The sequence below is a fragment of the Aphidius gifuensis genome, linkage group LG6 (assembly GCF_014905175.1).
Source record: "Aphidius gifuensis isolate YNYX2018 linkage group LG6, ASM1490517v1, whole genome shotgun sequence".
NCBI lineage: Eukaryota > Metazoa > Arthropoda > Insecta > Hymenoptera > Braconidae > Aphidius > Aphidius gifuensis.
The window spans coordinates 1,166,174-1,182,611 of record NC_057793.1 but is presented as its reverse complement, the minus strand read 5'-3'; the positions used below and the strand labels follow the sequence as shown (position 1 = coordinate 1,182,611).

Genomic DNA, 16,438 nt, shown 5'->3' with positions numbered 1-16,438 from the left:
AAAACTTTATATATTTGAGTTTTAATAACAGATGGATAACATACGATGGATAAGTCAAAGTCATACGTATGATGTCAGTACTAATTAGTGGCTTTAATGTTATTTCGAAGAAATAATAAATACATCTACTCACTTGAAATAATGTCAATGTGTCAATATAGATATCAATGTCTTAATGATGATCAGCTTGTTTAGCTCTGATAGTGAAAAAGCTCCTTAATATTCAATAGAGACTTATTGTTGATAGAGATGATGTGGTGATCACCTGATATAACGGCGGTATTTGAAAACTTGAAAAATAAAAGAAAAATGAATTATTATTATTTTTGTAAGTTGACATACACTGCGAGAAATTTTAATTAAGAATTATAAAACAAATAGTTAAAACTGTGATTTTAAAAGTTTTTTGGCGTATTATTCTTGTATTGATAAAAAATTTTGACTCTAAAATTTCGTAAAAATTTGACCATTGATTATATACTATACTGAGCCAAAAAACTAATTACTAAATTTTATTGTAATTATTCTAAAAAATAAGACTGAGAATATACCAACCACTGATACTGAAATTTACTAAATTTTATTTAAAAGTTTGATCTTTTTTACTGCCAAGTTCGGTAGTTTGTGCTAAATTCACGGAAAATAGTAATCAATTCCCCTAAAAACTCGAAAACTAATTGACAAATCGAAAAAAGACATTCCTGATAAATATAGTTTAGAATTAAATCCTCAATAACAGTCCTCGCTTAACTTTTTGTGTCATCGCGTCCCACAATCAAAATTTTTACTTAACTAAATAGTAAAACCTACTGAAGTTTGTAGTAACTTTTATATACGTATGTTTTTTATTATATAATATGTTTAATCATTTATTAAATTGTGTAGTATTTTTTAGTGAAATATATACTGACTTTTTTTTCACAAAACATGCATGTTCTTTATTTCAATTAACTCATAGCTCGTAATCTATAAGATTATAACGAAAAAAAATAATTCTTTATAAATTGTTTAAAATTAGATTTATACAATAATGAACGTTGCTTGACCTCATGTCATTTAATAACATGCTGCCAATAAATTGATAACCAATAGAGAAGAGATTAATTCTAGAGCTTTGTCTTACTATTTTTCCAGTCATATTTAGATTATCCACGATAAATATGCTTTTTTATATACTGATTCTTTTTGATTGTTCTTATTTTATCGATCAAGTTATTCATAACCACAAAAATTACAATGCTTACACTTGCAGTTTTATACTAAACACTAATCCGATAATTAACCATATGTTTTGCGTTACAAATTTACCTAACTTACATTTGATTAAGTGTAAATTACTTAAGGCATTACCCGCGCATACCTAGAGACCTCTTCTGGATGGCGTTTAGAAACATAATATTTCTATGAGTGCAAAAAAGATAAAAAAGGAGAAAATCTTGTTTCTCATTTCCACTTAAGTATTTAGACAAAGACAAAAATTTATTTTCATTTATTGTAAAATAAAAAGGTCTCGAGGCTCTATTAATTTTTATACCAAAAATTTCCTTTTTTTTTCTTTTATAAACCTCTAGTTTTTGGTAAATCTGTGTATTTTTTTCTTGAAATGGCTAACCAGGTATTGAAAGACTAAACTTGGCTCTCCATAAGACCCTATGTTTAACCTCTAAAAAAGTAGTCGACTTTAACAATTAATTAAAAAATAATTAGTTAGGATAAAATTAACAAAAAATTCAAGAAGATGTATTGTTATTTCAAGAAGTTACTGCAAAAATTTCAACAATAGTTGTTCATTTTCTACCAGCACTGGTAATGCCTTAATTTTATAACCATTTATTAATTTTAACTTTTTATGGAATTATTTTTGACACAACAATAAAATAAACCAAAACATAGCAAAAATAGCATACCCAGCGCCACCAATTTAATTTCGAGTTCCCCCGGATAAAATATCATTGCTGGTAAAAAAAATTTTTTTTTTTGTAAAAATATAAAACAAATTTTTTTAGTATTTTGCAAATAAAATAGTGTCATGCACTAGAGAATAATTTTTTAATCAATCTCGTAAAATTTCATAAAATTTAATTAAGTTTGAGAATAAAAAAAGTTGTTTGGAAATTTATTTATTGTAAACTCCGTCGATAAACGAATCTTTAATTTTTTTCGTTAAATAAACAAATTCTGATACTGTCATGCACTGCATCATAATATTATAAGTGAATTTACCAAATTTTAGGTCTTTATATTGTTTTTTACTAATTAAAAAGTTGTTTGGAAAAAATGACAGATAAGGTTAGATCTTCAAAGGTTGTCATTCCTCTTAACTCATAGCTCTTAAAAAAATAATTCTTTATAAATTGTTTAAAATTAGATTTATACAATAATGAACGTTGCTTGACCTCATGTCATTTATCATAGTATATTACTAAAGTATATTCTCAAGAAACGAGTAAAACTCATCATGACTCATTAACAGCTAATCGGTTTTTTTTTTTTGTTATCTGTATAATATTGAAAATAGCTCTGAGAATGAGAATGAATCTTCTATTAAAACTAAAATATTATTTAAATAATAAATAGATACAATTGAATATTATTCAAAACTAATGCTTTTTTAAATTATTTATATTTGAATTGATTGAATTTTGCATCTATTGTTTTTTTTTTCCAATAATAACCCCAAATATTTTCATGACTATCGCATAAAATTATTTCTCTCGTCGATACTGATAATGGATGATTCACTTGTTTTTATCATTATACTCAATGATTATAATATTTTTTTCTATATATGTTAATATTCAAACAAACAAAAACATCAAAATTAATTTTTTTCTCTTCTTGAATATTTAAAAATAAATAAATACTCAATTGAGTTTCCAATTATTTTGATTATATGTAATTTAATGTATATTACTTATAAAAATATTATTAATAAATGGAAAGCATTGTAATTAATAATATAGTTTAATAATAAATGAGTCATTATTAAGAGCTCATATTGTTACTATTAATGACTAATTGTGACAAAAATTATGACTAAAAAATAAAAAAAACTATATATATTGTAAAAAAAAAAAAAAAAAAAAAAACCGTCATAATAATTTTGTTTGTATTAAAATATTGTGAACATGAAAAATATATTTTTTGAAGATTCATTTAAATATAGAATACTTTATGAGTATTCAGTAAGTAATATTTATTTTTAATGACTCATATATTTTAAGTTTTATCTTTTATATTTATCGATAAGAAAACCTACAAAGTTTCAAGTATCGACTGATAAGAATAAAGGTGATTACTTGAGTCATCAATGCCAATGAGAAAAAAATACTACTTATATTGATCAAGCTATGAATGTCACACGGTCATTAAAATTAGATTGATATTGAAAGACATTTTCAATTTTATTTGAATTAAGGCATTACCAGTGCATATCTAGAGACCTCTGATATGTTTAGAACATAATATTTCTATGAGTGCAAAGAAAAAAGAAGGAGAAAATCTTGTTTCACTTCCACTCAAGTATTTAAACAAAGACAAAATTTATTTTTATTTATTGTAACATAAAAAGGTCTCGAAGCTCTCATTAATTTTATACCCGAAAATTCTCTTTTTTCTTTTATAAAAACCTCTAGTTTTTGGTAAATCTGCGTATTTTTCAAAATGGCTAACCAGGTATTGAAGACTAAACTTGGCTCTCCATATAAGACCCTATGTTTAACCTCTAAAAAAGTAGTTGACTTTAACAATTAATTAAAAATCATTAGTTAAGATTAAAATTAACAAAAAATTCAAGAAAGTGTATTGTTATTTCAAGAAGTTACTGCAAAAATTCCAACAATAGTTGTTCATTTTCTACCAGAACTGGTAATGCCTTAACGAATATTCTATTATCATAATAGAATGATTTATCACTACCCTCCCAAAGGTGAAAATTGCAAAAATGTAGCCGGCTCTTCACGTGATTTCCTTTATCGTGGAAGTGATGGATGAGTCTGGAGTCAAGACCTCGTTAATAACAGGCACTTTTTGAATTTATATTAAAATAATTTTTTTGGATTGCACAAGGTGATGAAACTTTTTTTTAAAATGACGTGTGCTCTATTAATTGATGGTTCTTAGTGAGGACAGAGCTAATGCGTACGGATCAAAGAATAGTTCGTGAGTGAGTAGTGTGGCATTCAAGCAAAGGTTACAACTCTGAAACAGCATGGAAATGTAGTAGGGAAAATATGGTAAAATGGACAATTCATTATGGTATAGAAGGAAAATTTTTATAAATATTTTTATTGAAATAAATTAAATGAAACCATGCAGTTAATTTTTTATCATTATTTATTTATTTAGTCATATTGACTTATTTTTATTAATATATTTATTTATTATTAATGACATTTTTTCATATTAATTTTCTTTTTTTTAATTTTATCATATGAATTTTAGTAATTTTAATGTAAAATATATTTTAATAAAAACAATATATATTGTTTAATTTTTTTATTAAAATTTTTTGTTTGTATCAAACAAAAACTCCCATTAATCATCATCATCATCATCAATATAATTTTCTTTTCTTTAATATTTGGTTTATCATACAGAAATTTGTAGTCATAATGTGAAGCATTTCTTTGATAGCTTTAAATTTAATGTAATTTCCATTGAAAAGAAATATGTTGACTAGCTAATAATATTCCACGCATTGTTGGTACAGCTAATTTATTTCTTATTTTTGTTTTAGCCAAGTTAATTTTACTGAAAGTTCTCTCACTATCAGCATTTGAGTGTGGGAGTGCTAAAATATTTAACACACGCTCAGATAAATTTTTATACAAATATTCATCACCATCATTTTTTATGCTCATTCATGGAGGTGTATTCACCTCCATGGCTCATTACATATACCCAAAAAGCATCACACATTACAACATTTTTTATCAACTTCCTGTGTAAGTGTGTGCTAGTATTGGGGACCATTGGACCAACTTCGAGATTCTTAGTCTTCTTTGATGATAGCAAGGAGGAAGTATGTCTACCAATATGAAAAAAAAATGTTACTGTTTGTAATTAAAAAAAAAAAATTTCTGATTTTTTGGTGAAAAAACTAAATTATGGTATATGGTAAAGTCGTTATGGTATATGGTATGGAAGATCAAAATATGGTAAACATACCATAATTATGGTATGGTTGGCAACGCTGCATTCAAGAAGATTAGTATATCTAGCAATTAGCATTAGACGCACACTTGTATAACGCATGCGAAATTATTATCATAACAAAAAAAAAAAAAACGGTTTCTGGTTATAGATTGAGTACAGTTGGTAGTCCATATTGGATGTCACCAGAATGTTTAAAAGGACAATGGTATGATCAAAGATCAGATGTATTTTCATTTGGTATTGATGTTTGTGAACTTATTGGACGTGTACCAGCTGATCCAGATGTATTATCACGTTCTGATAATTGATTATCTTGCTGTTGCTGAATTATGTGCATCAGCTGATCCACCACCTGCATTTTCACAACTTGCGAAGCGAATTTTATTTATTTATTGAACAATTTAATTTTACTAGGTTCGAGTTGATTTTTCGTATTTCTATATGGCTCAAAAAAAAATATTTGTAAATAAAATTTTCATGAAATTATGCTTCGATTATATAAACAATACTTGAATATATTTATCCTGAGAGTTTTGGAATTTAATTTCAATTATTTTTATTTTTTTTTCGCAATTTCCGTTAACTTGCAGATAAAATTCGACAGACATTTTTCAAGATTTGATTTTTATAAAAAATCTCCTGGATAAACGCATCAGTAGATATTATTAAAATTTGTCAGATACATAGAGAAGATACCTTTCCTAAAAAAAATTTAATCGTCAGCTAAGCATTAATTTTCTTTAAATAATGGTTTTTTTTTTTTTTTATTTTTCTGTTGGAGGTAAAACAAAAACAGTATAAACCAATTAAAAAAATTTTTTTTAAGTATAATATTATTATATAAATGTGTATAAATAAAAAAACAATAATATAAGTCAGAATAATAATAATAACAATTATTTATAATTAATTAATGATAAAAAAAAAAATTAATCAGAAAAAAAAAATAATAAAATATTCTTATTTTCTCAAGCAATGCAGAGAAAAATTTTGATGAAGAAAAAAAATTAAAAAAAAAAAATAACTGTCATGTTGTGAATATCTATTTACAATAATTTTATATAAATTATATTTTAATTTACACTAAAAAAAAAAGTTACTTATATCAATTATCTTCCTTGTAAAAAAAAAATATAATTTTTTTTGTCATGGATGTTATTTTTTTTTGTGTTGAATTTCAACGTTCTCGTTCTTGAAAATAATTTCGACGTCCTACTTCTTCTTCAGGAAGTAGAGGAATATATTTAGTTCGTGGATCATTTTTTCCAGAATAATGAAATGGAAATATCATTGATCTCAGTGTTCCTCTTTCAATATCATTAATTTTTTTATCTCCAACATAATCCGTCAATTTTTTATCATTATTTTCATTAATTCTACCAACTGGAATAAATTTCTTATCATTAATTTTACTACTAACAACTGTTGTACTTGGTAAATTATTATCCATTGATATACTTTCAACACTTGAATTTTTAATCACAACACTCCCATTATTATCAATTTTATCATTCAATTTATTAGCTTCAATTTTATCAACAATTGGCATCCAATCATTATCCTTTTCTTCAACTTTTCTACTATCATCATTCAATTTCGTGATCCATTTACCCTCAGTATTATCAGTCAACATGTATGAACTTGTTGAATTTTCAATACTCGAATACTTCAACATCGTACCATTAATTGGTATCCAATTATTTTTTTCCAATACTGTATTTTTATTTCCTTCAACATGTTTAGCCAATAAACTTTTATTATTCTGATTAAATTTAGCCATATCATAGTTATCATTAGCATCACTCAATGATGGAAAATACCTTTGCCTATCTTGTCTTGAATTACTAATAAAACTCGGTGTATATTGTGATATAAGTGGCAATAATTTTTGCCTTGCATATTTTTCAGCTTGTGCTAATATACCAGCTAATCTTTCTGGTAAAAATTGCACAGTAAAACCATGCAAAACTGTGTCATTATTTTGTTGTAACATTGTCTTTTCAATAGTATCATTTATTATAATTTTTACATCATCAATTGATCCTTCATTTGTATTTTGTCTTATTGAACGTGGACGTAGCAATGGCTCTGTTATTTCACCAAGCTTCATTGATCTTGATGTTTCTTTTTTAAATTGTAATACAGGTTCTTGTATTTCACTTGTTAATAATACAGTTGTTGTATCAATTAATTTTATTGGATTTATTGATGTTGTATGTACATAACTACCACCAGAAAAACCACGTCCACTTTCAATTTCTAAATTTTCCAATAAATTTTTATCATTATCATTTTTATTATTATTTATATCAACAAATGACCATATTATTGAACTATCTTTTTTATCATTTTCATTTTTAATATTATCATTATTATTATTACCATCAGCATTATTATTATTATCATTAATTTTTTCATCATTAAAAAATCTAATATTTTGTTCTTTTGTATATGGACCAAAATTTTTCATTGGACGTTTATGTTCATTTTGTATTGTATCAATAAATCCATTGTTATTATCATAATTTTGACTTTTAACAAATGGTCCAATACCAGTCAATTTAAATTCATCATTTTTATTATTAATATTATTATTTGTTACAAATGAATTTGTTAAATTTATATTTGTTGATAATGTTTGATTGTCAATTTCAATTGGTATTGTACATTCACTTGGATAAAGTGGTAAATACACTGGATGACCAGATTCAAGAATTAATCCACGACGACATACTGATAAACTTTTACCATAACTATCAAGAATTGATACTTTATCAATGCTCCAACTAACTAAACCTGACGAAATCCATCCACTGTATGCTGTATATTTTACCTGTAAAGTTTAATTAATTAATTTTCGTTGTAAAATTAATTACTATGAATAATTTCTTACCTCAATTGCTTCTAGATCAACAACGACTGGATGTGGTACAACCATTTTATGTAGAATTGCACCAACAAGTAGCTCTTCATCATCTTTTTTAGTCATTGTAAATGTTTCATTAAAACCACCATTACCAACAAGTGTTACTTGTAATTTACCATAACTTCTTGCTGGTCTTTCACCACGATTATTAAATAATTTAATTTGATATTGATGAGCACAAAATGGTTCTTCTTCTCTAGTAACAAGATACAATTGTCCTCTTGCTGTTGATACATCAGAATAATAACCCATATCACCACATGGTCTATCAATACCACATGGAAAACAATCACCTTGTAATAAACCATCATATCCTTTTTCACATGGAAATGCTGGAAAACGACATTTTGGACTAACTGAATCAGTAAATAATTTATATGCACGTCTATGATTGCAAAGTGAACGTCCCTCAATTGATCCAGCTATTTAAAAAAATATTAATTAATATAAATAAACAACAACAACAACAACAACAACACATTGAGGTGGTGGATAAAACATGATAGTGAAAATTTGTGTCGTATTGAAATGACCTACTTTCGGATCGATCAAACAGATTGGTTTTCCATTTGTTCACGTAGGTGGTTTGCTTTCTAATCAACTGATTTTTTTTTTTCTTTATATTTATTTTAATAATAAAATAAATAAATATTAAATACTTACACCATATAAAATCAGATACAGCACCGACAAATAAATTTGAACATCCAGTTTGCATACGACCACCATTTGGATAAAAATCAACATCACCCATTGGTTGCCATGAACCAAGACCACCAAGTATTAATTGTTCACCATTACTATGTATAACATCAACAAATTGTGCATCTGTTTCATCAAGACGTGCACGTGGATCTTGTGATTCAAATAATGGACCAGCTGGATCAAGACCTACATCAAATTAAATTTATATAAAACACTTGTCAACTTGAATTTTTTATTTTATTAATAGCTTTTTTTATATATATGTTTTAGTTTTTTATGTGTGGCTTTGATAGAAAGTTTTGAAAGCAAACATTTTATTTTTTCATATCAAAAGGGATTCACCGGCTGATCAATTAAGAAATTTTTTTTTTTATATTTATGTCTATCAAAGTAAATAAAAATAAATATAAAAATACTATATTAATATTAAATAAAAATATATAATTTACTAGTTTTTTTATTTGATAGATAAATATGATATTTATGAAACTTTTTTTTTCTACCTGTTATACGTGAAACATTTCCAAGTTCAGCACCAGCAAAACCAGCAACATGTGCACCAAGACTAAAACCAATTAAATGAACTCTTTCAAGTGGTACATTTAATCCTCTAATTAATTTTGCCAATTGACGTCCAACAAGTCTTGTGTTTGCTGCTGCTCTAACATAATTTGGTATTGCACTTCCTAAGCTCCAATCAACACAAACTAAATCAAAATAAAAAGAATCAAATAATTAATCAATTAGTTAATTTCTTTTAAGGAATAGTTAATTAATTTTTTTACCAATGTTACAATCATGTGCTGACATTAGCGCAGATCTCATTTCATAAACCCATACATGATCACAACCAGATCCAAAACCATGAACAATAACTTTTGTTGGTAAATCAGAATCAATTGAATTATGAGTTTTATCATTAATATCATCTGGTAATACTTCCATTGGTATTGATCTAGCTTTTCTACTTCCATAAACAAAAAATCTATTGGAAAAAAAAGATCAATATTAATATTGAAAATTTATCATTTAAATAAAGCTAGATATTTGACCTTGTTCCAACATCTTTTGGTGGTGATGGCAACATTTCTAAATAACTAAATGGTCCAGTATCCTCAAAACATCCAACATCCTCATAACAAACACGTGATATTTCTCTTTTTATTCTACGTGAACTTCTTTTATGTAATTCCCATTTTTTCATTGAATCAACAACAGCGCGAAATATTTCAGCATCATTTTGCTCATCCAATGATTCATCTAGGCTATCTGGCCATTTGTCCACACCAGCTACATCATCTTGAAATAATACATTCAATAAATAATCATAATAATATGTTATTATTAAATTACTAAATAAAAAAAATGTCTGAGAAATTGTGTATTTTCTTGGAGAGAAAAAAAAACACTTGATGTGTCTGACTAGTGTCTGGAACGAAATTAGGTGAGACGAATAAATATAACGGTGTTGGAAACAATGAGATGTTGGTAACCAACGGTAATCGTATTTACTAAGTGCCTTCATTTTCTTAACTGTCTAAATTTACCGGAAGAAATAATGATGAATCGTTTTGTTGTTGAAAAAAAAGAACAATTAGATGAAAAAAAATCAAAAAAGGTTTAAAGAAAAGTGAATGTTTTTGAATGTCAGTGTTAATTTATTTATGTCAAAATAAATTTATCGTCTTTAACCTTGAATTAATATCAACGCAATAATGTGGTAATGGAATTTTAAATTTTTTAAATTTCGTTGATGTTATCTCTTTTTTTTTTTTTTCGATTGAAAGAGTGTTATTTTATTAGATAATTTTAAGTATCAATTTATATTTTTTTATTCAGTATTTTGTTATGAATATGACAGGTTTTTTTTAAAATTTGATAAAGGTAGAATTAATAGGCTAGACACACCTATTGTTGAGCATCAAGATGACACCAATTCTGGTTTGAATTTGATGTCATCTTGGGTCACCGAACTCGGAGAGTATCATAGACAAAAAAAATGAATAAAATATAAACTCAGTCTCTTTTTATAATAGAAAAATATACAGAAGAAAAAAATTTATATATTTTTCTATTGTCTGTGTCTAATTTGTCCCGTAATAAAATGCCATTTTAATTTTTTTTTTTTATTTACTTTTGTCCTGATTTGTTCAAATGGCAAGCTTCGAATAAACTCGTGGGAATAATTCAGTGTTGGTCAGTTCTACTTTTGTATATCTACACTAGCTATTTACAATTTACAACCGTTATTTATGTGTTTAAACTTATCACGATTAAATGATTAAAATATAACACAAATTATAAATAAATGTTGGATAAATTTTATCAGGTAAATCATAAAAGTTCTTGGACATGGGTCAACAGTCCCATCAACTTAAAAATTGTTGGTATTTTATTTTTATATATTAGATAAAATTTATTTTATTTATTTTATAATTTTATTTTCCTGGTTCTATTTATTTTTCACTTCGTTGAGGAAGATCACGTGTATGTTTCATTTAAAAAAAAATTACGTAGAGAAAGTTTTTTTTTTTTTTTTCTTTGCTCATACACTTGATGTCAATTTGTTGTTTATTTTTTTTTGTTAATTTAATTTTAAATTTGTTTAAAGTATTTTTGAAGGAATCAGGAAATAATAATTTCCACTCTGAGGATTCAAGAAAAAATATAATAAAAAATTTTTGATTTGCCTGAAATAATAGCGTAAAATCCTTTCTTTTTTTTGTTGTAACTTTTTTTTTTTTTTTTTAAATTTATAAAGATGTTTTGTTTTATTTTGTCATGATTTTTATGTCAGCAATAAAAATGTTAAAATTACACAACACGACAATGACCATTGTTAGAGAAAATATATTATTTAAAATGATAAAAAAATTTAAAAAAAAAAAAGGATTTATTTAAGTGTGGATTGAGAAAATAATATTTTATCAAAGTGAATTTCTCATGTCATAAAAGTGTAACACACAATATGACATTGAGAAAATGAAAATATATATGTCATGAATTTTTTTTTTTCAACTTTTAGACATGGTTTATTTAAAATGTTTTTTAAATTTAAAAATTCTATTGTGTGTTATACCTAGGTTGATGAAAAGACGTTGGGGAAAGAAGAAAAATGAGGATAAAAAATTTAAAAACTGGAATTTAAAATTTAAAAAATACCTGACCCTCTTTGCCACAACGATAGTGGTAGGATTTTTATTCTGGACCGGATACTTGAGCTCATGAATATTTATTATCTCAAGAAAATAATAAATATTAAAAAAATAATTTATTAATCAAAATAAAATTAAAAAAATTTTCTAAATTTAAATATTTAATTAAAAATTAATAAAAAATTGATGGTCAAAGTCAAGCATACATTCAATCAAAAAATAAAAAAACCAGTTATTTAAATAAATTTATATATAACAAAATTAATAATATTAAAACAAATATTATTATTTAAAAATTTTGGTGGAGAAAGTTTTTTTTTTGTTACTGAAAATTTCACATTGAGTCATCAAAGCTTAAAAAAAAAATCAGTTTAAATACAAATCCTTGAATAATCATAAAATCTGGATGGTATTGTGTAACTTAATATTTTTTTAAATAAAATTTTAAAGATGATTCGAAAAAAAAACTATATTTTCATTATTAACTTGTCAATTTTTTTTTTTAATTTTAAATTGTAAATTAAAATAAATTAAAATATTATTTAAATTAGCAAATATTGAATTGTTTAATTTAAAACTGTTAATTATTGTTTAAAAAAATAATTAATTTTATTGTTTAATAAACAAAATATTTATCATTAAAAATTAACGAAATTAATTCATGAAAATTCGAAATAAATAGTTGAATATTTCGTTGAAGTAAATTTGCATTAAAAGCTAAATTTATTTATTTAATTTTTTATTATTTTATATTTATTTGTTAATTAATAAAATTATTAATTAACAAAATTTATAAAAAATTAAATACCTCAATACTTCAAGAGAATTTTAAACTCAAACGAGAAATTATAAAATAATAATTAATGAAATTTTCTGTGACAAATTAAAAATATTATTTAATGTTATTTAAAAAAAAAGCTATTATCATCATTAACACACGTGATTTAATATACAAAAATAATATTAATATACGTGAATATAATATATAAATGAAGTATCGCTTTCACTGCTCGCAATAAATCCTTGGAGCTTGATCAGAGACTGACCATTCAGTTCTCTGATGTGCAAATTGTCACCATGTTCTCATTAATTTCACACACTCATGCCTCTAATTTAAAATTATTTAAAACTTTTTTTTTCATTTAATTCATAAAATCATCTCTTTTTCTATCTTATTCATTGTCTGGTTTTTTATTTTTTTCCAAGACATATTACAATAATAAACAAAGTCATAAATCAGGTGACCTCAGTGTCTGCAAAAAGCAATCAAATATTTATCATCAATGATTAAGCAATTGCCAATAAAAAACCATTGATCTTAACATATTTCAACCAGACAATAATTATAATCATTATTTACATGTAAAAAATAATATACAATTATTTATTTATACTACATAATATTCATTTTATTTGTAAATAAAAATAAAACAACTTACCAACTTGATTTATCCAAGTTAATGAAAATATAATAATAATTAATTTAACAATCATCGCCAAGCATAAACTTTAGCGATATTATATCAATAATCCATTATTGTTAAATAATAACAATATTAACATTATAATATTAAATTTTTATAATTCATTATTATCACAGTTTAAATAATAAAAAAAATATTTGAAAACTTTCACTGTAAAAATGTTCAATTGTTGATTTTTTTTTTTGATTAATTTTTCTTCACTTTAAACAATTACTCATAATTATTAATATTTACAATGTGATTTTTTTTTTTAAATTGAATTAATCATAACAAAATTGTCAATAATATATTTTTAAATGTGCCAAATGAAAATTGATTTAATAAATTGTAAAATAATTTAAAATATTTATAGAAAATTATTTTTGAAAAATTAAATTGTGGCAGTAGTATCAGATACAAATGTGAACAGTTGAACAGTGTGTCTTTTTAATCTTGTCCTCTGAAGAGAGAGTTGACGAGTAATGGAAAAAAAAAAAAAATAAAAAATACAACCAGGAACGTGAGTGTTGCCCCGTGGCCTACTATAACCGAACTGACTCCCACCCAGTTTGTTATTTGAGTATTTACCTGTATGTTTACTTGTTGAACATTTAACGATGCCATCAGTACTATTTCCATTACCATCTTGGATATCAACAATTAATCAAGCCAATGAATCAATTATCATAAAAAATTAAAATAAATTAACTATCAATAATTTTGATTAATCATTTGCTCCAACTTGTCCATCAATAATCTAAAAAAAATAAATAATAAATACTTCCTGAATTATTTAGAATTTAACACTTGTTTAATTTCAAGTACTAACCAGGTGAAATTATTTTTTCTATGCTTCCTTATTGTGTTAATAATTTTGTAATTTTTTTTTGTATATCTACTTTCATTTTTTTTTTGTGTTTAAATAGTAGCAAATTTTTAATTCGTATTTATTTATATGTATATTTTTTTTTCGTTGACATGTTTTGTCAAATAATTGCTCAAGTCGTTTTGAGTGGTCAAGTATATTTCGTTATATGATATTTCGAAATGTTGAAAGTGTTGCTTATAAATTATAATAAATCAATGTCACAATTACCATTAATAAATGTAGATTTTTTTTCAATTCAAGTTTATCAGAGTACCCTCAGGTAAATGGGTTTTTTGATTGATAATCATTTTTTTTCTAGTAATTGTATTTTTAATAGCAGGAAGAAAATTTATAATTATTTTAAAAAATAGTAAAAGTGAATTTAAAGAAATTGATAATTGATAATTGTTGCACGTATTAAATAGACTGACAATTTATGATTATGGGGGTTGATGGGAATGACCAGTGGTCAATTTACTTTCTCGTTTTTGTCTTAGAAAACTTGAATAATTTATTACCTCAGATCTCAGTGTGGTTTTTGCCTGGAGGCTTATTTCTATCATTTCATTATTTACGATTTGAAAAAAACTAATTTAAATTGCAAAATCATATAAAATATTATTTTTTTAATTTATAAAACTTTAACTACAATCGTTTTTTTTATTTCATTATTTTATTAAATTACAATTTTAATATTAACAATGAAATTGTCAAAAAAAAAAAGAAAAGAAATAATCTATATTAAAAATAATTTAAAATTTGCTTTAAATTAAAATTTTGTATTTAATATTTTCTCATATTTACATATCTATTTTCGTCAAAATCATCTTCTAATTCTTCCTCAATTTTAACAACTGTTTTTGGCTTTCGCCTTTCAATTCTTGCTCTTCTTTCAGCTTCAGTTAATGTTGATAAATCCAATGGTAGAACAACTATTTTTCTTGGTTCGAAATATTGTACATTAATACTACTACCATCTGGATGAACAAGCAATGCTGGATATGTTCTTTCATATATTTTTCTGTGTTTTTTAGTTATTGCTGCTGTCCAACAATTTAATTGTCTTGTTTGTACATTATTTGATCTCACTGATCTCAATAAAATAGACAATGATGTGTTCATTCTGCGAAAGATAAAAGAAAAATATGATTAATTCAATTAATAATTAAATTATTTATAATTTTACATTTTATTATTTTCATTATTATGACAATTAAAAACTTTAAAACAATATTTGTTGTTGTGATAATAAAAAAATTTGAGGTTATATTTATGTAATCAATGATAAATTGACATAAAAAAATATTTATCGTCAAGTAAATCTATTAAATTGTCATTTAAAATTATTCTAAAACATGTAAAAATAATAAACATTGTTATTAAATTAGTTGACTATTAATTTTTTATAATGAATCATTAATGTTTACCTGGCAAAAATACTGGAGCAATTTTACATGCGCAAATTGTTGAAAGACTAAAAAATTTCACGCAACCGGTTAAAAAAAATAAATAAATAATATAAATTATTATTATTATTATGTCAATTATTTACACTTTTTTAACAATTAAAAACTTTATTTATTTATAAACTTTGTGTTATTAATTTTTGTAATATAAAAATCTTATTAAATAATAAATAATTTTAAAAAATTAGCGGCATCTGTTTTACCGACAGGGCAAAAAGTTCTTATTTTCACCAGTAGTTGTAAATTTTTTTTCAAGGACATTGAAGCCATGTTGGTTTTTTTATAATTTGAAAATGAAAAATAGGATAATTCCTAGAGTTGAAAGCTATGAAGTGGGAGACTAAACTTCATTTGTTTTTTATCAAACGAAAAGTCGTGTGTTTTTTCTGTGATAAAATTTTAATTATGTAGTGAGTGATGACACCAATGATTAAAATGAGTAAAAAAACAGTTGAAAGTAATTAGAATAATCGTTTGTGAATAATTGTATTTATTGTTTGCCAATTTTTATCAATTGGAAAGGCATTTGTTTCAACTTGAAAAGCCAAGTATTATTTTTTTGTGTAAATATCAATTTGTATTTTTGATTCATCAACATTATCAACATCAACAACATCATCATCATTATCATAATCATCGTCATGTCTTGCAGCATCTCACAAGTAATTTGATTAATTATTTAACAATTATTAAAATGT

The 16,438-nt window shown here is 24.4% G+C and overlaps 2 protein-coding genes across 5 annotated transcripts; both read right to left on the bottom strand.

The window, feature by feature from the left end:
* Window positions 1-6,277: 6,277 nt before the first annotated feature.
* LOC122858662 lies at window positions 6,278-14,158 on the bottom strand. Of its 4 annotated transcripts, none has more exons than XM_044161713.1 (7): window positions 13,995-14,158; window positions 9,841-10,087; window positions 9,574-9,773; window positions 9,292-9,495; window positions 8,747-8,974; window positions 8,051-8,505; window positions 6,278-7,990 (listed from the first exon to the last, which is right to left on the bottom strand). In XM_044161713.1, the coding sequence occupies exons 2-7, from the start codon at window positions 9,990-9,992 to the stop codon at window positions 6,335-6,337; spliced, it is 2,895 nt and encodes a 964-aa protein (XP_044017648.1). In that variant the 5' UTR covers window positions 9,993-10,087; window positions 13,995-14,158; the 3' UTR covers window positions 6,278-6,334. The 4 variants fall into 4 exon arrangements, with proteins under 4 accessions (XP_044017648.1, XP_044017646.1, XP_044017647.1 ...); XM_044161711.1 differs by lacking the exon at window positions 13,995-14,158 and adding an exon at window positions 13,383-13,544; XM_044161712.1 differs by lacking the exon at window positions 13,995-14,158 and adding an exon at window positions 13,383-13,544 and having other exon boundaries at window positions 8,051-8,415.
* An 899-nt stretch (window positions 14,159-15,057) lies between these two features.
* LOC122859644 (39S ribosomal protein L55, mitochondrial) lies at window positions 15,058-15,396 on the bottom strand. The gene has a single exon (XM_044163326.1). It carries the CDS (start codon window positions 15,394-15,396, stop codon window positions 15,058-15,060), a length of 339 nt encoding a protein of 112 aa, XP_044019261.1.
* Between the last annotated feature and the right edge of the window lie 1,042 nt (window positions 15,397-16,438).